The sequence below is a fragment of the Choloepus didactylus genome, chromosome 6 (genome assembly GCF_015220235.1).
Source record: "Choloepus didactylus isolate mChoDid1 chromosome 6, mChoDid1.pri, whole genome shotgun sequence".
In the NCBI taxonomy this organism is placed as follows: Eukaryota; Metazoa; Chordata; class Mammalia; order Pilosa; family Megalonychidae; genus Choloepus; species Choloepus didactylus.
Window position 1 is genome coordinate 91259975 of NC_051312.1, and position 24908 is coordinate 91284882.

At 35.4% G+C, this 24908-nt stretch overlaps 1 protein-coding gene across 4 annotated transcripts in view; it reads left to right on the forward strand.

Moving 5' to 3' along the window:
• ACER3 (alkaline ceramidase 3) overlaps positions 1 to 24908 on the forward strand; it is a 253466-nt gene that overhangs the window by 97898 nt on the left and 130660 nt on the right. For 3 of the 4 annotated variants that reach the window (XM_037840773.1, XM_037840771.1, XM_037840772.1), the window contains exon 2: positions 9507 to 9617. In XM_037840773.1, the coding sequence (XP_037696701.1) occupies positions 9530 to 9617 (88 nt within the window). In that variant the 5' untranslated portion in view covers positions 9507 to 9529. Of the gene's footprint in view, positions 1 to 9506; positions 9618 to 24908 lie in introns of those variants that run through there. The other variant, XM_037840777.1, reaches the window with a different exon arrangement.

The following is a 24908-nucleotide window of genomic DNA, read 5'->3' on the forward strand; positions in this document are numbered from 1 at the left end:
GTACTCAAAGTAGAAATTCCCTGGGAGGTATTTCATGCCTCTCTAGTCATGTGGTCAAGTCAGTGTAGCAAACCAGTTTATCAGGTGCAAACCTATCGGTAAACAAATTAGCCTAGGGGTCTGTTGGGGATTGAATCATGTCCCCCACAAAAGACATGTTCTGTGGGTGTAAACCCATTTGTCAATAGGACCGTTGAAGGTGTTACTATTAGTTAAGGTGTGGACTCATTTGTGAATAGGATCTTCGAAAATTCTGTTTAGATGAGGCCAAATTGAATCAGGGTGAGCCTTAATCCATAAGGCCAAAGTCATTTTAAGGAGAGGAAATCTAGACAAAGGCACAGATGACTGAGCAGGAGAAGAGGAAGCCAGAAGGAGAAGCCAGAAGGAGGCAGAGATGCAAACGAGGGAACCCCGAGGCTTGTGGCAAACCATCACCAGAATGCTGTGTATTCTAGGAGAAAGCATGGTCTCTCAAGACCTTGATTTTGGACTTCTATACTCCAAAACAGTGATACATTAAATTTCCACTGTTTAAGCCAACCCACTGTGTATTTGTCGTAGCAACCCTGGTAAACTAAGAGAGGGTTGTCAAGGGAGTTTTGACTTTAAACAGCACATCATAAATCCTACTGATCTTATTTTGTCCAAGATTCAGAACAGATATCCAGGTTTCCTGAGATAGGGATACAGTTTTCCCAGTCCAAAGGTAGATTAACTCTGTCCTACACAATAATGTTTGGAGCCTCTGAGCACCTGCTGTGTCCAAGGAATACATTTGGAATACAAAGAGGAATAAGACATTATCTTTGATGACGAGGGAATTCAGAGATTAAGGAGGAGAAAAACAGAAAATGAACAAAGTAGTATTGGAATTTAGGGGAGGAAGCAACTAACTCTGTCACGGTGACTGGGTGATTTCTTGCTTACTTATTTAATGCTATACTAAGGAAGTTCCTTCTGGAATAGAGTCCACACTCTGTACAGTTTGGTAGGGAGATGACAGACATGTTAATTCATCTTTCACTTAGTAGCTTTATCTCCTGACAGAACTTGTCCTCTAGACACATTATATTACTTCTCCTGGTTTCCTACACACACCATGTTCTTTTTAGCTTTTGCACCTGCATGTGTTATCTCTGTCCTGAATATGGTTTTCTGCACTTATCTAACTCCTATTTACTCTTGAAGGAACACTCAAATATTATTCTCAAATATTATCTCTTACATGAAATTTTCACCAACTCTGCCAAGCCAAGGGTTAATTACTTGATACCATTTTGTTTCAATCTCTTTTATGGTAATGCTGTATTTTTAAATTGATATTATTATAGAGATTTCCTTTGTGAAAACATAACTTTTATTGTTTTTCTTATTAGAACGTAATTCCTTTCTTATTGTAGAACATTTTGAATCAGTCAGTAACTATTGATTGATTATTTCTCTATGCTGGGCACAACATTAAACCTATGAGAAACAGTAAAATCTTCATGGAGCTCATAGTTTAGACTCAAGGAAGTACTTAAACAAATAAATGCTTCAACTTTTCAAAGTGGTGTTCAGGAAAAAAATGTAGACAATATGAAGAACAACAACAAAAAAAACGGAAATGAAAAGGAGTCACTGTATCTAGTATTTCATTATAAAATGAAATGATGGTTAAAAATGGGCTGGATCTGAGCATATCCGTAAGGTACAATTAAACTAGTAAATAAGTGTATTTATTTTTAAAAATAAAAATGTGATTATGCATTATATAATATTTGTGACTTGACTTTCTTTTTTTTTCAAATTTTACTTTGAAATAAATTCAAACTTACAGGAACAGTTGCAAAAACAATACAAACCCCATACACAGAACTCCAGCATACCCCGACTCCCTTTCCCCGATACCCCGATCCACCAACTTTAACATCCTGTCACACCACCATTTCTTTCTTTCCCTCCTCCCTCCCTCCCTTCCTATCATCCATCATCTATTGCTCTGTCTTCTGAACATATGAGAGCAAACTGCACACTTCCTTGAACAAACACTATAATTCACATATACAGTTCCCATGAACAAGAACATTCTTTTATGCAATCCCATTAAGCACAGCTAAGAAGTTCAAGAAATACAACATTGATACAAAGCTTACATTCTGTATTTCCTTTTTCTTCCTTTCTTTTGTCCCAACTGTGTCCCTTTGAGCCTCCTCTCCTCCATCCTCAGATCCCATCCAGGATCATCCTTGGCATTTAATTGTCATTATCTATTTAGACTGTCTTTTTTTTTTTTCAATTGTGGAAACATATATACAGCATAAATCTTCCCATTCCAACCCCTCCCAAGCATTCCATTTAGTGGGATTAATCACATTCACAATGTTGCAATGCCATCACCTTCCCATAATCCATTACTAGAAATTTCCCTTCACCCCAAACAGAAACCCTACACTCATTTCTTATTAACTCCCCTTTGCCCCTTCCCCCACTTCTTGTAACCCATGCTGTACTTTTCATCTCTATGATCATATTCTCTGATACTTCTTTTGTGTTTACCATGGGGCTTAAATTTAACATCCTAAGTCTATAACAATCTTGTTTGTCTTTGATACCAACTTAACTTCAATAGGACACATAAACTATGTTCCTATATTCCTTTATGTTCCCCCACCTTTATGTAGTTCTTGTCAAAAACTACATATTTTACATTGAGTCCAAAACCACTGATTTATGATTATACTTTATGTATTTTAGATCCTGTAGGAAGTAAATAGTGGAGTTACAAATCAAAAAATACAGTAGTATTGGTATTTATATTTACCATGTGATCTTTATTGGAAATCTTTATTTCATCATGTAGTTTCAGTCAATTGTTTAGTGTCCCTTCCTTTCAGCCTGCACAGTTCCCTTTAGCATTACTTATAGGACTGATCTACTGGTGATGAAGTCCCTCAGCTTCTGATTATCTGGGAATGTTTTCATCTCCCCCTCATTTTTACCCTTCAGGTGTTTGTGAATTTTCTAAGTCTCTGATGCCTATTGACTTCTAATTGTATTCCATTGTGGTCAGAGAATGTGCTTTGAATAATTTCATTTTTTTTTTTAATTTATTGAGGCTTGTTTTATGTCCCAGCATATGATCTATTCTGGGGAAATTCCATGATCACTAGAGAAGAATGTGTATCCTGGTGATTTGGGATGTAATGTTCTGTATATGTCTGTTAAATCCAATTCATTTATCAGATTATTTAGGTTATCAGTTTCCTTATTGATCTTCTGTCTGGTTGATCTATCTATAGGAGAGAGTGATGTGTTGAAGTCTCCCACAATTATTGTGGAACCATCCATTGCTTCCTTTAGTTTTGGCCAGTGTTTGTCTCATGTATATTGTGGCACCATGATTGGGTGCATAAACATTTCTGATTGTTATTTCTTCTTGTTGAATTGCCCCTTTTATTAGTATGTAGTGGCCTTCTTTGACTCTCATAACATCCTTGCTTTTAAAGTCTATTTTATCTGAGATTAATATTGCTACTTCTGCTTTCTTTTGGCTTTAGCTTGCATGAAATATTTTTTTCCATCCTTTCACTTTCAGTTTCTTTGTGTCCCTGTGTCTATGATGAGTCTCTGGCATGCAACATATTGATGGTTCTTATTTTTTGATCCATTCTGCCAGTCTATATCTTTTAATTGGGGAGTTTAACCATTTATATTCAACGTTATTACTGTGAAGGCATTTCTTGAATCAGCCATACTATCCTTTGGTTTATGTTTGTCAGATATATTTTTTCCCTCTCTCTCTCTCATTTTCCTTTAATGAACCAATATTGAATCTCTTTAGTACTGAACCTTTCTCCATATCTTACTCTCCTTTCTTTGTTCCTCTGTCAGATGGGCTCCCTTTAATATCTGAAGTAGGGCAGGTCTTTTATTAGCAAAATCTCTCAGCATTTGTTTGTCTGTGAAAAATTTAAGCTGTCCCTCAAATTTGAAGGAGAGCTTTGCTGGATAAAGTATTCTTGGTTGGAAATTTTTCTCTCTCAGAATTTTAAATATGTCATGCCACTGCCTCCTCGCCTCCATGGTGGCCGCTGAGTAGTCACTACTTAGTCTTATGTTGTTTCCTTTGTATGTAGTGAGTTGCTTTTCTCTTGCTGCTTTCAGAAATTGCTCCTTTTCTTCAGTATTTGTCAGTCTGATCAGAATATGTCTTGGAGTGGGTTTATTAGGATTTATTCTATTTGGAGTTCGCTGGGCATTTATGCTTTCTGTAGAAGGTTTGGGAAGTTTTCCCCAGCAATTTCTTTGAATACTCTTTCTAGACCTTTACCCTTGTCTTCCCCTTCTGGGACACCAATGAGTCTTAAATTTGGACATTTTATTTTATCTATCATATCCCTGAGATCCATTTCAATTTTTTCGATTTTTTCCCCCATGCTTTCTTTTGTTCTTTCATTTTCCATTCTGTGGTTCTCGAGGTCACTGAGTCGTTGTTCAGCTTCCTCTAGTCTTGTACTGTGAGTATCCAGAATCTTTTTAATTTGGTCAACAGTTTCTTTTATTTCCATAAGGTCATCTATTTTTTTATTTACTCTTGCAATTTCTTCTTTATGCTCTTCTAGGGTCTTCTTCATGTCCTTTATATCCTGTGCCATGCTCTTCTTCAAGTCGTTTGTATCCTGTGCCATGCTTTTGTTGTTTGTCTTTAGTTCTTTGATTAATTGCTCCAAGTACTGTGTTTCCTCTGATCTTTTGATTTGGGTGTTTGGGTTTGGGTTCTCCATATTGTCTGGTTTTTTCATATGCTTTAAAATTTTCTGTTGTGTTTGGCCTCTTGGCATTTGCTTTACTTGATAGGGTTCTTTTAGCATATGCAGAATTATTTAAAGACTGATCTCTAATTTGTCAGATCTATAGCTTAGTGGCATACACTTTCTCTAACCAGCGGATGGTGTCTGCGAGTCACCTATTCCCCTCAAGTCAGTTCTCCCCAATTTTGTCTTTGTGGTGTGTGGGGGTCTAATTCTTGTGGGGTTCAATTGGTGTACCAAGTTTGGGTGTGTTGTTGGTGCTGTCTGCCCTAAATGTGGGGCGTGTGTCTGAGTGGTTAGGGAGGGAGGGCAGCTTTAATAATCAAACCTCCCAGGTGTTCCTGGAGGTTTAAGGCTGTTGCAAGAGTCTAAACCTTCATTTCAGTCTTGCCACAGATTGTCTCTGCCGCTGACCCACAAGTCCTTGGTATTGGCGTATGGTCCCTGGGATTTCTGAATGGGTTCCTCTTCCAAGCCATGCCCTTCTAGGGCCTCTGCTGAGGAAAGGTTTTGCTACGTCACAAGTGCGTGTAGTCCCTCAAGGGAAGTTCTGGGCCACCGGGCTGTGTAGGATTGTTCCCAGCCTGCTGTAAGGATAGCTGAATGGGCATGTTGATTTCCCCCTTTTCACACAGCTCTGCCTTCCCAGCTCCGGGACAATTAGCTGTGGGTGTGCAAAAGGCTATTGTCCACACCTGATATTGTGGCGTGTGCGTGTGTTGCTGGAAACACTTCCTGTCACACTGGGTTTTCTGGGCTGTGGTGCCTGTGCCAGGCAGGAGCATTCCCAGCCCGCTGGGAAGATGGCTGCAAGGGGTGTAGTTTTTTCCCCCTTTTGGCTCACCTATGCCTTCCTTGCTCTGAGACAATTACCAGCGGGTGTGCGAAAGGCTATCTTCCACGCCAGGTATTGAGGCGTTCGCACAGCCCATTCCTGCCATGCTTCACTGTGTGGTTCTTGCTGCCATATCTGCAGCTGCTTTGGAGTTTTTTAAAAAAAGAACTAGTCCGCCTCCAAACGCCAACCCTCGGTTACCCCACACCACAGCATGGTACTGGATATTCAGCAGGCTTACTCACTCATTTCAGATCGCAGACTCCCGGTTTCACCAAGTGCATTGTCCCTGTGGATTTAGCAGACCTTGTCCAGCTGGTGCATCACTGGAACTGGTGTTTTGGGTCACTTTCTGGCTGTTTTTATCTAGTATTTTTCATGGAGGTGTTTTTTTCTCCTGTCTCTCCTAGCCGCCACCTTAGGTTCCTGAAAACAGCTTTTTAAAAGTTAATTGACATATGATAGTACTGTAGCTTCTTAAAGTATATATATAAATTACTAAGTTGGGGCACATGTATATATCCATGAAACTATTACCACTGTCAAGATAGTGAACATGTCTATCACCTCTTAAGTTTGCTTGTTCCCTTGGAAAGCCCTTCTTTCCCAGGCCATAATTCTCTCCCCTCCTCTCCACTCCAAAACTGCTTTCTGTCACTGTTGATTCTTGCATTTTTTAGAGTTTTATATGAATGTTTTAATCTTTGTGTCAGTTCTGGGGTTGTTGTAATCGATAGATTTTTCTCCTCTTTATGGGTCATGTTTCCTGCTTCTTTGTATGCCTGGTAATCTGGATGCTAGATTGTGATTTTTACCTTTTTTTTTTTTTTTTTTGTACTGGATATTTTTTGTATTACTGTAAATATTCTTGAGTTTTATTCTGGGATGCAGTAATGTTACTTGGAATTTTTTTGAACCTTTTGTACCTTGTATTATGATTTGTTAGATGCATCTGAAACAGTGCTCAGACTCGGGCTAATTATTCCCTGCTACTGAGGCAAGGCCTTCTTGATTACTCTGTCCAGTGCTCCATGAAATATGAATTTTACCAGTCTGACTGCTGGGAATAGGCACTGTTTCTGGCCATGTGTGAGCACCAGATATGTTCCCTTTAATCTTTTAGATGGGTTTCTCCCTGGCTTCAGGTAGCTTCTTCATATACATATGCTGCTCAGTCTCTGCTGAGTACTTGAGTACTCCACAGATTTCTGCGGTTCTCTTTTTGTGCAGCTTACTACTCCCTCCTGTGAAATTTAGTCACTTTTTTCCTGAACTCTTATCTCTGTCTCCTAAACTCAGCATCTGCCGGACTCCTCCTGGCTTCCTCCCCCTTACACCTTGGTCTGTATGCTCCACGCAGTAAGCCAGGGCAAATAGAGGGCTCCCCATTTGTTTCCTGTATCTCAGGGATCACTGTTCATCATTGCCTGCTATCCAGTGTCTTGAAAACGGTTATTTCACATATTTTGTCCATTATTTTTATTCAATTGTTTTAGTTAGGAGGGTAAATCTGGTCCCTGTTTCTCCATCTTAGGTGGAAGTAGAAGTACAGCAATAACTTTTTAACATTTAGCTTTTTTTTTCCTAGAATGTGGTTCCATATTTCTAATTAATTTGCTTATACTGTTATGTCTGAATATGTAAATTTAATATATTGTTGTCTGTTGTCTTCCAATTGTGGTAGTTGGGCTTTTAGCTCTCTTATACTATCTCTGCTTTCTCTTACTACATTTTCTCAGTACTGTCAGAGCCTAATTTTTATATAAATAAGTAGTTAGGATTTGCCGTCAACAACAGTAATATGACTATATAAATACTGTTCACTGTTGAGCCAATAGTGTATGTATGATAACGTTTCTTTTTACGAAGATTTTTTTGCTGTTGTTATTTCTGGTTAATGATTGTGTCATGTTGGCAAAACTTGGTTTCCATGGGAAAAAGAAAAGTTACACTGTATACCATGAAAGTTCCAAAAGAATCTAAGATTTAATTTTTAAAAAGTGAAATCATAAAAGCACTTAAGGAAAGTATAGGTGAATTTCTCCATAACCTGGGAGTGAGGAAGACCTTTTAAAACCATGACTCAAGAAATCTAGAAGCTATGAAAGAAGGTATTGGTAAATTCAGCTACATTTAAAAAAGCTTCTGCATAGCAAAAGGTATCATAAGCAAAAAATCAGAGTTTTCAACTCATATCATAACAGGGGGCTAATATCCCATTTACATGTAGGGCTCCTTCTTGTAGAGAAAAAGAAAAGATGAGTAGAAAAAGTAGCAAAGGACAAGAATATTCATAGGAAAAGAAATACTAAGCTGACTCAAGAAGAAATAGGAAATTTTAACAAACCTATAACAAAGTACAGAAATTGAATCAATAATCAAAAATCTTACACCAAAGAAAAGTCCAGGACCAGATGGTTTTATTAGTGAATTCTACCAAACATTTAAAGAAGAGTTAGCACCAGTCCTTCTCAAACTTTTCTAAAGAATTCAAGAGGAGGGAACACTTCCTAAATAATTTGGTGAGGCTAGTATTATCCTTATACCAAAGCCTGCTTAAGACATCAGAAGAAAATTACAGACCAATTTCCCTTATGAATATAAGATACAGATATCCTTAGCAAAATACTAGCAAATCAAATCCAACAACATATTAAAAAGATTATACAGTATGACCAAGTGGGATTTACCCCTGGAATGCAAGGGTGGCTTAATTCAAAATCAGTGTAATACGCCACATATATAGAAGGAAAGGAAAAAACAAAACAAAACACGTATTATCTCAGTAGACCCAGAAAAGGCATTTGACAAAATCTAGTCCTCCTTCTTTGATAAAAACACTCAGAAAAGAAGGAATAGAAGGGAACTTTCTCAACATGATAAAGGCCATTTATGAAAAACCCACAGCTAATGTACTAAATGGTAAAAGTTTAAAGCTTTCCAAACCCTAAGATTAGGAACAAGACAAGGATGCCAGCTTTCATCACTGCTATTCACAGCTAGAAGTTCTGGCCAGAAAAATCATGCAAGAAAAAGAAATAAGACCTGCAAAATACAAACCTCAATTTGTTGCTATTTTATTCAACAGACAAAATTAACTCAGTTCTCTACTTGTTGCACTATCCACAGATTACACTTTCAATTAGCCTAGACTGCCTTCTCCACCTCAGGTTTTGCTGTATGTGAAGTTCTGAGATATTTTCCTTCTTGTCTTTAGAACTTCCTTTAGTAGGTGTGCTAATGGCAAATTCTTAGTTTCTTTGGTCTGAAAGTTTCTTTACTTCACTTCGATCCTTGAAAGAAAGTTTTGCCGAGTAGAGTTATTTTTCTTTATTCTTTTGAAAATGTATTTCTACTCTTTCTGAGAAGTGCTACTTAATTGTCTCTTCTTTGAAGGTAAAACTGTCTTTTTTTTTTCTGGTTAGTTTTAAGATTTGCTTTTGACCTTTCATTTTCTGTAGTTTCATTATGATGCATCTAGATAAGGATTTGTCTTTATTTTATATTCGTATGCTAACATAGTAAGTATGCCACTTTGGAAACACATGACAAGAAAAATCTAAGTCCCAGTATAAATTGAAAGGTTTTTCTATTTAAGAAAATTCTGGTTTTAGTATGTTGAGCCCATACTGTTGACATAATTTATGGACTTGCTATTTAAAAATAGTTTTATGATAAATGTATTTGTTAATATTTATTCAGACTTGTAAAAACTAAGAAAAAAGTGTTGAGGACAAAGTCTCAGCACTGTATGCTACTGTGAATTTACCAGGTTCTTATAAATGGTTATGGGCTTATTCTGAACCAAGAGCATGTATCTTTATTTAAAGTGTTATTGACTAATCTAACTATCTCCCTGTGTTGTTCTCTTATAGGGAATACAGTGAGTAACCTGATTATGATCATACCTCCAATGTTCGGTGCAATTCAGAGTATTAGAGATGGACTGGAAAAGCGGTACATTGCTTCTTATTTAGCACTCACAGGTATGTATAACACTTCTTCTGGAAAAAATGATATACAGTGTTCAGATGGGCTGTTTTTTCTCATTTTTTTCCAAAAGCAGCTCTCAATTTTGTGTAGTCTGTTACGCAACTTCACTGTATTCTGGGACTTCTGAATTTAAACTCTACAAACCTTGCCAGTAAATTGAATTACATTTTGAATAGCATAAAAAAGAAATCATGAAATACTTCAAGCATACAAAAAAGAATAGAGATAATATAGCAAATACACCATGTATCTTATCAGCCAGCTTGGCCATATTTTAAGAGTTTTTGCAATATTTGTTTCAGATCTTACTTTTTTTTTTTTAAGGAGATAAACTAGTACAGATAAAATTGATGTTCCCTTTGTATTTCTGCTCATCCTCTTCCCCTCAGTCTCCAAGTCTCCCCTCCCCAGAGTTAACCTCTATCCTGAATTTGATGTTTTATAATTTCTTGTTTATCATTTGATGTTTATTTATAATATAAATATAATATATATATACTTTAAAAGTATATATAGTGTGGATTCTCATATTTTTAAACTTTTTGTAAAGGTTTCCATACTGTATCTAACCTAAACTTACTGCAACCCCCACCAAACATTATGTTTTAGACTACAGATTGAACTGTATTGATACATGTTCTAGTTCATTTATTTTTTTCAATTTTTAATTTTTTTTGTAGAATATAACATATATACATAAAAGTGACAACTTTCCAAGTACAATTTCACAAATAGTTAGCAAATTTCAAAGAATATTTTAGTTACAATTCCACAGTTTCAGTTATTTCCTTATTATGAAATATAACATATATACAAAAAGATAGTATCTTTCAAAGTATGATTTAACAAGTAGGTATATAGAAAATTTCAGAAGTTATGAATTATAGTACCATAGCTTCAGTTATTTCCTTATTGTGAAATACAACATATATAAAAAAAGGTATAGCTTTCAAATTACCATTTAACAAGTAGCTATAGAACAAATTTCGAAGGATGCTATGAGTTATAGTTCCACCATTTCAATTCTTTCCTTCTAACAATTCTAATACTCTAACAACTAAGAAAAAGAAAATTATATAAATATTCAGTATTCATAATCCTTTGTTAAACTCCGTCTTGTCTGTTGCTGCCCCTTCCTCTCTAGTTCAAGCACTTTCCCGATCTTCAGGGATGTTTAGGCAGTGACCACCCTAACCTAGTTCATTCATTTTTATTGCTGTATAGCATTCTATTGTTTAAATATACTATAATTTATTCATTCTCTTCTTTATAGACATTTTCCCAAGCTTTTACTATAACAGGTAATGATGAAATGAACGTTATTGTACATGTCTCCTTATGCTTATGTGTGAGTTTCTGTAGGGTTTATGCCTAAAAGTGGAATTGTTGGGTCATGGGTATATGCATGCATCTTTGACTTTACTAGATATAACCAAATTACTTTCCAAAATGAATGTAACAATTTATTCTTCAATTGTCAGAGTAGGTCCAGTTGTCATTCCCTTTACAAAGATAGCACTGCTTTAATTGCTGTAGCTTTTTAATTGCAATATCTAGTACAATAAGTCCTCCTGCCTTTTTTTCTCTCAAAATTATCTTGACAGTTTTTGGCTATTTGTCCTTCCATATGAATTTGAGGATCAGTTTATCAAGTGCTAATCACCCCCCCAAAAAACCCTATGAAATTTTGATTGAAAATTATAGAGTTACTTAGGAGATACTGAGTTCCCCTATTTAAGAACAAAGTTTTTCTCTTAAGTTTATTTGGTCTTCTCTTATGTCTTCCAATAAAAGTTTTATAATTTTCTCCATTGAGGTCTCTGCACATCTTTTGCTATATATTCCTAGCTACACTGTTGGTTTTGATGGTATTGTGTCAGTTTTTAAAATTTATAATTTATGCTGTATTTAAAAAAAATACATTTCCTAGTTACTTATTGCTGGGATTTAATCATAAGTTTAATTTTTGTCTAATAAATTTGTTTCCAGAAGCTTTCTGAAATATTTTTTAATTCTAATAGTTTTGACTATAAATTCTCTTGGATTATGAATGTAGATTGTTGTATTACCAAATAACAAAGAAAGATTTAATCCTTTTTTCTCAAATTTTTGTTTATTAGTTTAAATTGTCTATCTAGCTGTGGTTGGTTTCTAGTACAATGCTTTATTCTTTTATGTTCATGCTTTAATTATTTCTATCCTACTTTCTTGTTTACTCTTTTGTTCCTATAACTTCTTGAGTTGAACTATTAAGCTTATTAATTTTCACTTTTGTTTTTAGTATAAGCATTTAAATTTATAAATTTTGTCTACATAATAGCTTGACCACATTCCACAACTTTTACTGTGTGATATTTTTATTACCATTCAAAGTAATTGCACTATAGTAAGAGAATGTAATATTTTATAAAGCTTACTTTGGGCCTAATACTAAGACACATTTTGTGAATGTTTCATATGTTATTGCAAAAATGTAATATCTCTAATTTTTGGATTCAGGGTTCCATATATATAATATGATCAAGCTTGTGAAATATGAGCAAATTTTCTGTATTCTTAATATTGTCTCCTCATTTTGTTTTGTGAAATTCACCACTATAATTGTGGATTTTTCAGTTTTCCCTGTTATTGTTATTTTTTGCTGTTTTGTAGCTATGTTGTTTAGTACATTTAGGCATATAATTGCTAGAGTCCTAATGAATTTTTCCTTTGGCATCATGTATTAACCATCATTATTTCTAACTTTAAACTGATTTTTGCCTTGAATACTATTTTGTCTTATGTTAATATAGCACACAAACTTTATTTTGATTAGTATTTGCCTAGCATATATATTTTTTAACATCTTTTCACATTTTAGCTTTCTGCTTCACTTTATTTTAGGGTGTCTCTTGTAAATAGCATATAGCTATATTTTGTTTCCTTATCCAGTTGGAAATTTATCATTTGATTAATGTGTCTTCCTTATCAAACCAAACTCTGTGATGTCAGGTACATTTGGATTGGTTGTCTTAGAATTCTTGGGGTTTAGCATAGTTCCTGACACATAGAGGGTGGAACTTTGCTGACAATCAGAACCAAGTAGGACAATCAGAAAGGAGAGGAGAGCAGCATTCTAGACTGATTAGGGTGCAAGGCACATGGTTTAGTCTAAGAGAAGGTAAGGTGGTTAGAAGTAGCATATACAGTGAACCACAAATAGTTTAGTGTTGTTGGAGTTCAGAATGTGAGCAGAGAATAGCAAGAAATGAAGTAAAAAGGTAGAGAGGGGCCAGGTGATGGAGGGTTTTATATGCCAAGTTAAGAAACATAAACTTTGTTATTCAAGTGATGGAGAATATTTTTATATTTTTCCAGGGAGACTCTGTGCAGGTCACTTAAAGGAACCCTTCCCTTATAAGATGTGGATAATGTCATCTGTAAAATAAAGTATTATCTCATAAGACTTTATGAAGATGAAATAAGACAGTGTTTATGAAAGTGTTTTGTAAATTGTGTCATATAAAACTAAGAGGATATCTCTATCTGTTCCCATCTAAGAATTCCTTCTCACTGCTGCTGAAATGAACTTTTCACATGGAAATTGAATCATACTGCTCGTGATTAAAATATTTCAGTTGTTGCCTGTGGCCTTCAGGAGGTTTCTTGCATTGCTTATAACTCCATCATGATAAAGCCTCATATACCTCTCCAGGCCTATCTTGGGTAGAAGGTCATAAGTTCAATTTTGGACAAAGCTATAGTTGAGATTGCTTATGGAAAAAATATAAATGTGCACTTAGCTGTTTAACAAATGTTTATTGAGCATTTATGAGTACCATTATGTGTTATTTTAGGCACTTAGGCTATATCAATGGACAAAATATATCGTTGAACTTACACATTGTTTTCTGTATTTCTTTCTTTCTGCTCTACCTGGCTGTGAGGCAGGAACTGTGTCTTTGTATCCCCGTTGTAGCCAGCGTATAGTTGTCTTCAGTAAATGTTGGCTGCTTGGATGAGTGAGTTTCTCAGAGTGCAAGATAAGGGAATCACTTCTGAAAGTTCCTAAACTATCATAACAATGAGAAAAATAGCAAAGAAAGTGGACCTTATTTTGTTTCTTTTATGTAAGTCTCTAAACTGAGCTTAATTTCTTTTGTTTTAGCGCAAGGTAAATATAATTTACACATGGGTAGAAACAACCTCTGATTGCCACAAAACTGTAAGCTGTAGTGTATCATATCAGGTTCTGCTAAAATTAGATTAGTTATTGGATATGACAGACTTCATTTTCTGAATCTGTTACTCACATGCATGGAGTTTTTAAAATGTTAATTGATTTATCTTCAAAAGGAAAACTGTCCATAAATTTAGCCTCTTGCTTTATTTTCTGGGGTGTTTAAAGAATGTTTACATACTACTAACAAGTCACAATCAGTAACAAAACAAATAAAAAGATTAGCGAGACTTCCAACTTGCCCTAGAATTTTGATGGCCTCCTAACTTAGAATTTATCCACTCATCCTCCCAGAAAATCATTACGTATTAACAAGGAAAGTGGGGAAATAGACCCACATTTATGAGCATTATGAGGAGAGAAAGAATACTATGAATTTCTAATTATTTTTAAATAAGAAATAAATACCAAATTACAACAGAACTATCTTTGGTGTTTCAGACTTGGGAAAGTCTAAAGAAACTGCATGGAAAAGAAGAGAGGGAAGTTGAGAGCCTGAGGCTGAGAAAAACATCAATAGAAAGAGAAAGCCCCATAATGAATGAAAAATTTCTGAAAGCAGTCTGAGAGCTGGTGGAGCACAATATAAGCTTGAAAGTATGCAAGACCCAATGTGGCAGTTTTGGAAAGGCATCACTTCTAGGAGAGAAAGAGATGAAGAGAAAGGGGGAGGTAAAGGAAAGAAAGGAAAGTTGAAGGGGGGAATTAACACTCTACAGAAACAAAATAACTACAAAACATATCAACCTCTTTGCTGTCCACTACCCACAAAAAATTGTTGAAGGAATTGCGTTTCATGATTCTGACAGAAGAGGGCACTCTTGAACTAGGAATCTTGTAAGCCACCCAAAAACCTTTTCTCTGTACACAATGTACACAAAAAAAGCAGTCTACATCCATACAGATTTACTGTTGGAAGAAAATGGAAAATGAGAATCAAAACCTTTTGGATGAAGGAAGTTCTTCCCCACAACCAACTATGAAGCAAAAGGAAACTATTACACAACACTCCCAACTGAATTAAATAGCCTAAAACAAGCATTTGGAGAAATGAATCAAAAAATTACAAAGTATTAACTAAACTATACCAAAAAAAAAAAAAAAAAAAAAAAAAACAGATGGAGGAGAAGGGAGATGGAACCTAAGCTAGGGAAGGAGGAGGTGTCATGGGAGGAGGAATGAAATTAGACTTGATTAAACTTAGGAAAAAATTAAGACTAAATTAAAAGGTGTTTGAGGAGTCTTCTGAATATTTAATAAGGGCTGTTGAAGGTAGGCAGGGAAACAAGCAAGAGAATGAAAATGACTTAAAGAAGTAAAAAGGATCTGAAAGAAAGTGATCAAAATGGAAAACAGACAAAGAAGATCCAACATACATATAATCAGAGCTCCTAAAGAAAAACAGAGCAATGGAACAGAACTTCTATTTAAAACGATAATTCAAGAAAACTTCCTAGAAATAAAAGAAGTCCTGGATCTACATAATGAAAGGGCCCATTAAGTACCTGGTAAAATTGTCTTGGAATGGTCAACTCTGAGCATGGACTAGTAAATCTTTTGGCTTTTTAAATAAAACACAAGAAATCCTCAAAACTCTAGGCAAAAAGACCAGATCACTTACAAGGAAAGACAATTAGACTAGTGTCAGATTTCTTCAAGAAGATACAAAGAAAGGCAGCAATGGAGCAGCATTTTCAAAAAAATTAAAGGAGAGAAAGTGCAAGCCAAAGATTTTATTTTCCAGCCAAACTGCTCATCGAGTGTCAAGGTCATAGAAAAAGTTTTAAACATGGAAGTACTCAGTGAATACTGTGCTCATAATCCTTCCTGATAAATCCACTAGAATTACATTGTCAAATGTAGTAACTGTTAGCCATATATGGCAATTTAAATTTAAGTTAATTAAAATTAAATGAAATGTAAAATTCAGTACCTGTCACACTAGCCACATTTCCTATGCCTAATAGCTGCCTGTGACTTGTGGCTCCCATGTTGGGCAGTGCAGATATATAACGTCTCCATCATTGCAGAAAGTTCTTCTAGCCATACTGTAATAGAGGATGATGTTTGTTCAACCCAGAGAATGCTGGGAAAAATTTGAAAAACTGGCTGATGAGGAGCATTTAATATATTTAACTATAGATCTAAGATTATAACAGAGGTGGTATTGGGATAAGTGTTGAAGAATAGCATGTGGACATTGTTCTGATATGTTCTGATAAAGGAGAACAGATGCAATTTTTAAATGGAGAAGAGAGAAAGAGCAAAATAGAGTAAGTTCATTGATAATTGTGTGTCAGACTTTTAAAAATATGACTTAAAAGTAACAACTTAGATAGTAAAAGGTTAATTAAGAAAAAATTGGGGGGCTATGGGTACTATAAAAAGCATAAGTACAAAGGTAACCACTAAAACAAAAATATGTACTTTCCTAAATACCAAAAGAATTTTTTAAAGGGAGAAAAACCCCACATCACTTAGAGAAGCACAGTAAATATGAAATAATATATGCAATAAATACAGTAAAGCAGTATGACAGAATTGAGACTAACATATCACTTATATCAATCAATATGAATTGGCTTAACTTACCTTTTAAAAGAAAAAAATTTTCCAGTTGGCTCACAAAGCAAGACCCAACTCTGTGCTATATCCAAAAGACATACCTTAAAGAAAGTGATTCAGAAAAGCTAGAATTAAAGGTTTCGGCAAAAATATACCAAGAAAATAGAAATGATAAGAAAGCAGGAATAGTGATGCTGATATCAGAAAAAGTAGAAATCCCTTCAGAAAGCTGTAAATGTGATGAAGTCATTATAATGCTAAAAGTCATGATTCACAATGCAAACATAACAGTTACAAATATCTCTGTACCAAATATAACAGCCACCATCCTTAAATGGCAGAAGCTACAAGTGATGCAAGAAGTGGAAACATTTGAATAGTAGAATACTTATTATGCCATACTCAGTAAAAGACAGGTCAACTGAACAGAAAAATCGATATGTAAAAGGGCAAACAACATAATTAATAAGATAGATCTTGTGGATTTTACGAATTTATTCTGAATTTTACATCCTGTTAATACAGAGTGTGCCCTCATTTCAAGTGTACACAGAACATTCATAAAAACAAAGAAAACAGTAAGTTCCATGGAGTAGAAATATTACAGATCACATTCTCTGATCACAATGTATCCACACTAGAAATTAACAAAATCAGACTACAGAACAGCACGCATAACTTTAAAATATAGTACTGATTAACTCTTGGTTGAAAGGAAGAATACAAACTGAATAACAGTATATCTGAAAAATAATCTCAATGAAAACTCTGTGTGTCAAAATTTATTGAGATTTATTTAAAGCACCCATCGGAAGATAAACACTTAGATAGGCTTAAATAGAGATATAGTAAAACTGTATGCATGAGATATATTCACATACCATACAGTCATCCACAGTGTACAGTCAGTTGTTCACAGTGCCATCATATAGTTGTGCATTCATCACCACAATCAATTTCTAAACATTTTCATTGCTCCAAAAAAAAGATAAAAATAAGAATAAAAATAAAAGTATAAAAGAACACCCAAAACATTCCATCCCCCCATCCCACCCTATTTTTCATTTAATTTTTGTCCATATTTTTCTACTCATCTGTCCATACATTGGATAAAGGCAGTGTGAGCCACAAGGTTTGCATAATCAGAAAGTCACACCGTGTAAGCTAATAGTTCTTTTTTTTTTCTCTTTTAGCCATTTTTTATTTACAGTTTGTGTTCAATGCAAATCAATTCCATAACATGAGAAGTTACTATGAATCAAAGCATAAATACACAAACACAATATACAATCCAAAACAGATGTATAGCATTCAAATATAGATCAAAAGGGAGTGTTCATTCACACACACAGTAGCTTGTTGGATCTGGTTGTTCCCATGTAGGATTCTAGAGGGGGAAAAAAATGACTGTCTATCAAGACTAATGTGGCCGTATTAGATACTGGAACATCAAAGCATCAGTGTGTGACCATGCAAACAAAAAACGTCATAGGGTATCTCTTTTTAAAAAGGTTTCTGTGCATTGAGGCAGTTGTAAAAGATTTGCTTTCCAGAATCGAGCCAACTTTAGGCTTAGGACCAAGTTCTAACTATCTAAAAAATATTAACTGATACAGAAAGTGTTCCAAATGTGGCTGTTCTGATTCATAAAGTTAAAAAAAGTATTTACAGAAAGAGTATAAAAGTTTTTGCGAATTTAATGCAGGATAGGTTCCAGTCCTCACTTCCCAAATACTGGATTTACATTATTTATTTTTGGTTCCTTCACATTTGCCTTTTAAATTTCAAGACCTGTCAATTTTACTTTCAAAACAGACCACTTATTAAATTGTAAAAAGTATTCAACATTTGCAGAAACATAAAAGCAGCATTTTGAAATTGGTTGAGGTCAATGCACTTCTACTCTTTGGAATCAGTTTAGCTAAATGAATCTGGTGCTGTTGGTGGATGGGAATGTGATGGGGAATGCCTACCATTTGATTTTACAAGTGTATAAGAAAGATTTATTCATTATGCTTGCACTGGGAGGTAGATTCCAATACATCATTGTGTCCCGGCCGGCGGGACGTTCAACGGAAGGCTCCAAGTCCTGTGAGGGAGGAATGGTATGGGACAAGAGATGCGAGGAACGATAGCAAGACAGGTTTCTGATCAAGCTGCAAAACTTTATTGAAGAGGCAGGGTATATATACTCTAAGGTAGAGGGAGTGGCTAGTACGAACGGGTGGCGGCCTAGGATTGGTGGCTGCAAAGGCGGGTGGCAGTCTAGGATTGGCTGCTGCTGTTGCTAGGGCGGATGGCAGATGTAAGGCTAGCACAGGATTGGTGGCTACTGTTGCCGGGGTAGAAGGCAGGTAGTAAAGCTAGCACTCTAGGCGCAAATCTTAGGCGTCAACGGCTATCACTTCCGTAGAAGGCTGAGGGCAACTTAAGCCACTATTGCATCAGCCCCAGCTGTCATGTTGCATATCTCCGGCATCGCTGAGGGTGGATTTTATACATGCTACCTTAATCGTCCCCAACATCATTGCACTGGCACATGTCAATTACTACATAAAAAATCAAATACAATGTCAAATCCAAAGCCTCAGAAATAAAAGAGTTCAGTTCCCAAGAGAACAGTGATAGCTTAACAATGTAAAACTTTTATCTAGAGTTTATCCGCATTAAATTAGTATCGGTGAAACAGTACATGTAGAATTTACAGTAACACCTGGAGGTTCCTTCTAATGTACACATAAATAGAATCATGGAAGCTTTTATGTTACCTAATCATTTCATGGCCCTATATATTTAATGTATTACCAAATGAAAACTGAATCTCCATTCCACACCCCATTGCTTCTCTCTAGTTAAGAGAAAAATCTCTTTGTTTTTCAAGGTAGAGTTTTAAGTGTCTATATTTCTTAAGTCACATTTAAGGAAATCCTCTCTTCATTTTGGATGTTGTCTGTCTTCATCTTCTACATAAAACTCCAGCAGAATTAATATTGGCCTTCATCATCTAGTCAAATCCTTCACATGTTCTTCAAACCAGTCGAATTTGGGATTCTCAACATTTTCTGTATCAATAAGGTGTGGAACCAGTAGATTCGATGAAGACCTGGTTTCTCCTTGCCACATGGACTTCAGATGCCATTTGGGTTGGGTTCAGAAGGTGGGGAAGCATAGATGTTTCTTGACCTGAGTCTCTTAGCAGTAAAGATGTAAAAGGGAGAGTGAGACGAGGAGGCTGGCTGTAGACTGCAGGGCACTGCCACCTCCTGGGGTGGTGACATTAGCTGTACTTGGGGCAGCCGAGGTATTCTGGGAGGAGTTACTTGAAAGTGTTATGACAGTTGTTTGATTTGAATAAATCTGCATGGGTAAGAGCAGCGCCAGAAGCAGCAGCCCCAATCCGAGCCTGGCCACCATCGCTTTGCCCATGTCTGCTCTGTCGGCGCGCTGCGAGTCTCGCTAGATGCTGGGTGCGTGGAGAACCACTAGCTAGGGGCAGGCACAGGCAAGGTGGCCAAGCTAATAGTTATACAGTTGTCTTCAAGAATCAAGGTTACTGGGTTGCAGTTTGACAGTTTCAGGTTTTTCCTTCTAGCTCTTCCAGTACACTAAAGACTAAAAAGGGATATCTATATAGCACATAAGAATACCCTCAAGGGTGACCTCTTGACTCCCATTTGAAGTCTTTCAGCCACTGAAACTTTATTTTGTTTCATTTTTCTTCCCCCTTTTGGTTGAGAAGATTTTCTCAATCCCATGATGCCAGGTTCAGGCTCATCCCTGGGAGTCATGTCCCATGTTGTCAGGGAGATTTATACTCCTAGGAGTCATGTCCTCCATAGGGGGTAGGGTAGTGGGTTTACTTGCCAAGTGGGCTTAGAGAGGGAGAGGCCACATCTGAGCAATAAAAGCAGTTCTCTGGGGGAGACTCTTAGGTACAATTATAAGTAGGCTTAGCCTCTTCTTTGCAGTAGCAGGCTTCATAAGGGGAAGCTCCAAGATCAAGGACTTGGCCTACAAAATTGGTAGTCCTCAATGTTTACAAGGACATCAGTTATAACCCAGGTGGGGGAAGTTTAATATTTCCACATTTCCCCCCAGATCCTGAGGGGAACCCTGAAAATACATTTTTATTCTCTGCCCAAATTACTTTGGGAAGATTGGAATTTCACGCTGACCTGTACAAGACTACCAGATCTCACTTCCTATTCAGAGTTCCGTGTAATTATGGTCTGTGAATAAAATGACTGTACAAGTTAAATTATTTAGTGTGCTACAGAAAATATATATCCTGCACCAAATAAACATCTCTGCCCTTGGTCTTACACAGAAGTTGAAATTGTATAACATGGTATTGTCCTTTACCCTTTTGCCTGATTTGCCTTAGTCCTAACCAGATCTGCCTCATTCATATCTCTGATTGAAGTCTGAACTCTTTTTCAGCTGTTTAAACTGTTGCTGTATGAGTTAATACTGACATTCATAGCTGCTGAACTCTCATTCTGAGTCTCAGGTGTCACACAGATACCCAAAGTTCCAGAGACCCACCAAGTTATATGCAAAGAGCTCAGCATCTCAGAATTGAGAAATAACCATTACAACTCAGGAATAGATGTGACTGCTGTAAGAGTTTATAATCTAGGGACCTTTACAATAAGCCTTCCCCTGATAACCTGTGCTTTAAGATTCAATTCTGAGTTTTCACATTATAGTTACTCCATATTAGTGAGGCATTATAATGTTTGTCTTTTTGTTTCTGGCATACTTCACTCAAAATGCTGTTCTTAAAATCCATTCACCTAGTTGCATGTCTCACAACTTCATTCCCTCTTGCAGCTGCTCAATATTCTCTTGTATGCATACTCTACAGTTCACCATTCTGTTCATCAGTCAATGCACCCTCTGGCTACCTCCGTCTATTGCAAATTTTGAATACTGCCGCCATAAACACAGTTTGCAGATGTCAAGTCATGTCCATGCTCTCAGATCTTCCAAGTATATACCCCATAATGAATTAGGAGGATCTTATGGCTATCAGTAAATTTTAAAGAGGAAAATCAATTAAAATTTCAACTTAAAAGGCAAGAGAAAAGACAACAAAGCAAGCCAGCTGAAAGTGCAAGGAAGAAATTATAAAGATAAAAGCAGAATTTAACAAGATAGAGAACAGAAAACAGTTCTAATTAGTGAATCATAAAATCCTGGCAACTAGACAGGATAGCTATCTAGACAACTGGCTAACTTAATCAAGAATAAAAGGAAGCAAGCATAAATATACAAAATAAGAAATGACAAAGAGGAATTTTCCATTAAAATAGAGAATTTTTAAAACAACATTTATGTAAATAAATTTCAAAATGGACAGTTTCATAGGAAAATATAATTTGCAAAATTGAAAAGATAGAATGCTTTAAACAGATCAGTTTCTATAAATGAAATAGAAAATGTTATCACAAAAAAGCACCAGGCCCAGATAGTTTCACAGAGAATTGTACTAACCCTTCAAAGACCAGATAATCCCAATACTATATAAAATTTTCCAGAACACTGAAAAGTAAGAAGGGTTTCCAAATTCTTTTTATGAAGCAAAAAATGATACCTAAGCCTGATTAAAATACCATTAAAGAAAGAAAATTACGAGTATCACTAATGAATATCAGTACAAATATCTTAAATTATTAGCAAAAAAGGAAATGAACTTCTGGTACATGTAATAATATCCATGGAACTCAAACAACATTATGCTAAGTGAAAGAAGCCAGACACAAAAGAGAAGAGACTATATGGTTCTGTTTATATGAAATTTATGGAAAAGATAAAAATATAGAGATAAAAAGCAGATCAGTGATAACCTGAGACTGAAGGTGGGTGTGGAAGTTGACTGCAGACACAAGGGAACTTTCAGGGTGATGGAATTATTCCAAAACTGGATTATAGTGATGGTTGCACATCATAAAACCATATACATAAAATGAGTGAATTTTATATTATATGAATTATATTTCATAAAGATGTTTAAAAAATAAAAACCAATGGACACAGGAAATGGAGAAATGTGCATATTATGCGAGAGAAGGAAGGATATTTAGTCCTTATATCGCTGAGGTGGGAGGGAAAGAAGAAAGAATGAAAGAGAGAAGAATATAGTTGTAGAAAAGCTTTAAATCTGTGATAGCATGTGTAAGTGTTATAACTCTGCTCTAAAGGTATACAACTATCTTTCCTGTTATATCTGAAAATTAGAATCCAAGCATCTTCTCCCAATTGCTCAAGATTAGATGAATCCTGTTTGTCATCCTGAGTTTGAGGATTATTCATTCATTCTTAACAAGAATCAGTGTCTTGTTAAATGACTTCTTTTGTCTATCAAAGAATAACTTCATTGCCAAAAGTCATTTTTTGATGTTTATATAAATAGAATGGTGTGAGTACCTATTCCACATATTATGGTAATTTTTCCTCTCTTCTAAAATTCCCGTGAATATATGGAGGCCCATAATTTCTAAATTAATTTTTACTGCAACCTTCTTCCCACTGAAGAAGGTTTGGGGTTAATTAAGGGAGATTAAAATACAATATAACAGAGGCAGCATGAGAATTCTTAGGTAGCATCTCATCATGGAAAGGCAGCATTATAAAATTTATTGTCTGAAGTTCAGGGAAAGCCCCTTGAGCTCAAGCATTTTCTTTACATCACTAATATAGGTTAACAGTCCCTTATCCAACTACTTATGGATGGAAGTATTTCTGAATTCTGATTGTTTTTGGATTTTAGAAAATTAATAAATTATATGTATATACTGCAATATACCTACCTATCAAGCCCACCAAGCCCTGTGGCAACACTCTGTAATCGAACATATGAATTCATATTACTGCTTAACATGAATAGTCACAGTAAGTGGGCTAAACGATTATTATAAATAGCCTCATGTCCAGTCATTTCAGGTTTTGCTGTCAAATGAGTTTGTGCCAAACTTAAAAAAACAGAACAGCTTGTGGCTTTGACTGCCTTTTTGAAATTGTATTATTAAACAGGAGATTTAAATTTTATTAAATTCTCTGTTTTCTTATTTCTTAAAAATTAGCAAACAACCCTGTACTATATTAAGAAAATAATACACCACAACCAAGTGTGATTTGTTTCATGAGTGCAAGATAACTCAATATTAGGAAATCCATTGATTCAATTTATTATATTAACAGATTAAAGGAAAAAATTGTATGATTATCTCCATAGATGCTGAAAAACCCTTTGTCAAAATTCAACACCCATTTCTGATTTAAAAAAAAAACAACAGGAAAATAGGACTTGATGGATACTGGCTGAACACACTTATTTACATGCCTCAGTCTTAAAGCCAGTATTTTACTTAGTGTGGATGCACTGGAAGCATTCCTACTAAGATCAAGAGTACTCTCTATTTAACATAGTACTGGAGGTATTAACTGGTTCATTTATACAAGAGTAAATGGGGAAAAAAAAAAAGTCTAAATAGATGACAATTGAATGCCAAAGATGACCCTGGATGAGATCTGAGGATGGAGGACAGGAGGCTCAAAGGGACACAGCTGAGACATAAGGAAAAGGAAATATAGAATGTAAGCTTCATATCATTGTTGAATCTCTTGTACTTCTTAGCTACGCTTAATGGGATTGCATAAAAGAATGTTCTTGTTCATGGAAATTGTATAGGTGAATTATAGTGTTTGTTCAAGGATGTGTGCAGCTCTCATATGTTCAGAAGACAGAGCAATAGATGATGGATAATAGATAGGGAGAGAGGGAGGGAGGGAAAGAAATAGAGGTGTGACAATACGTTAAAGTTAGTGGATCGGGGTATCGGGAGCGAGGTCAGGGAATGCTGGAGTTTTGTGTACGGGGTTTGTTTTTGCAACTGTTCCTATAACTTTGAATTTATTTCAAAATAAAATTAACAAAATAAGAGTAAATGATTAAGGATATAAGAATTGGAAAAGAAGGACAAATTATCTCTATTTACATATATCATAGTATTCCTGATAACCCTAGCCTAGAGAATCAATGATAAAACTAATGCAAACAATGAAACTATTCAGTAAGGTAGCAACTTTAAAATTATTATAGAAAAAACTAATAGCCTTCATAAATACTAACAGTATTGAGATAGATATATTAGAAAAGAAAACCATTGAAAATAACATCAAAAAAGATAAAATACCTAGGAATAAATTTAACAAATCTGTTAAATCTATGTAAAGAAAACTTTAAAACACAAAAGTAAGTTTGAAAAATGGAAAGACACCTCTTCTTCTTGGATATGACTCAACAACATGAAGATGTCATTTCTCTCTAAATTTATTTATTAAAATAAATAATGCCAATAAAACACCAATAAATTTTCTTTCTTGAATTAGACAAGTTGATACTATAGAGCAATAAGGGATACTACCAGATATTAAAACATAATGCAAAACCTGCACAATAAAAACAGTATACTACTGCTATTCCAATAGACAGTAC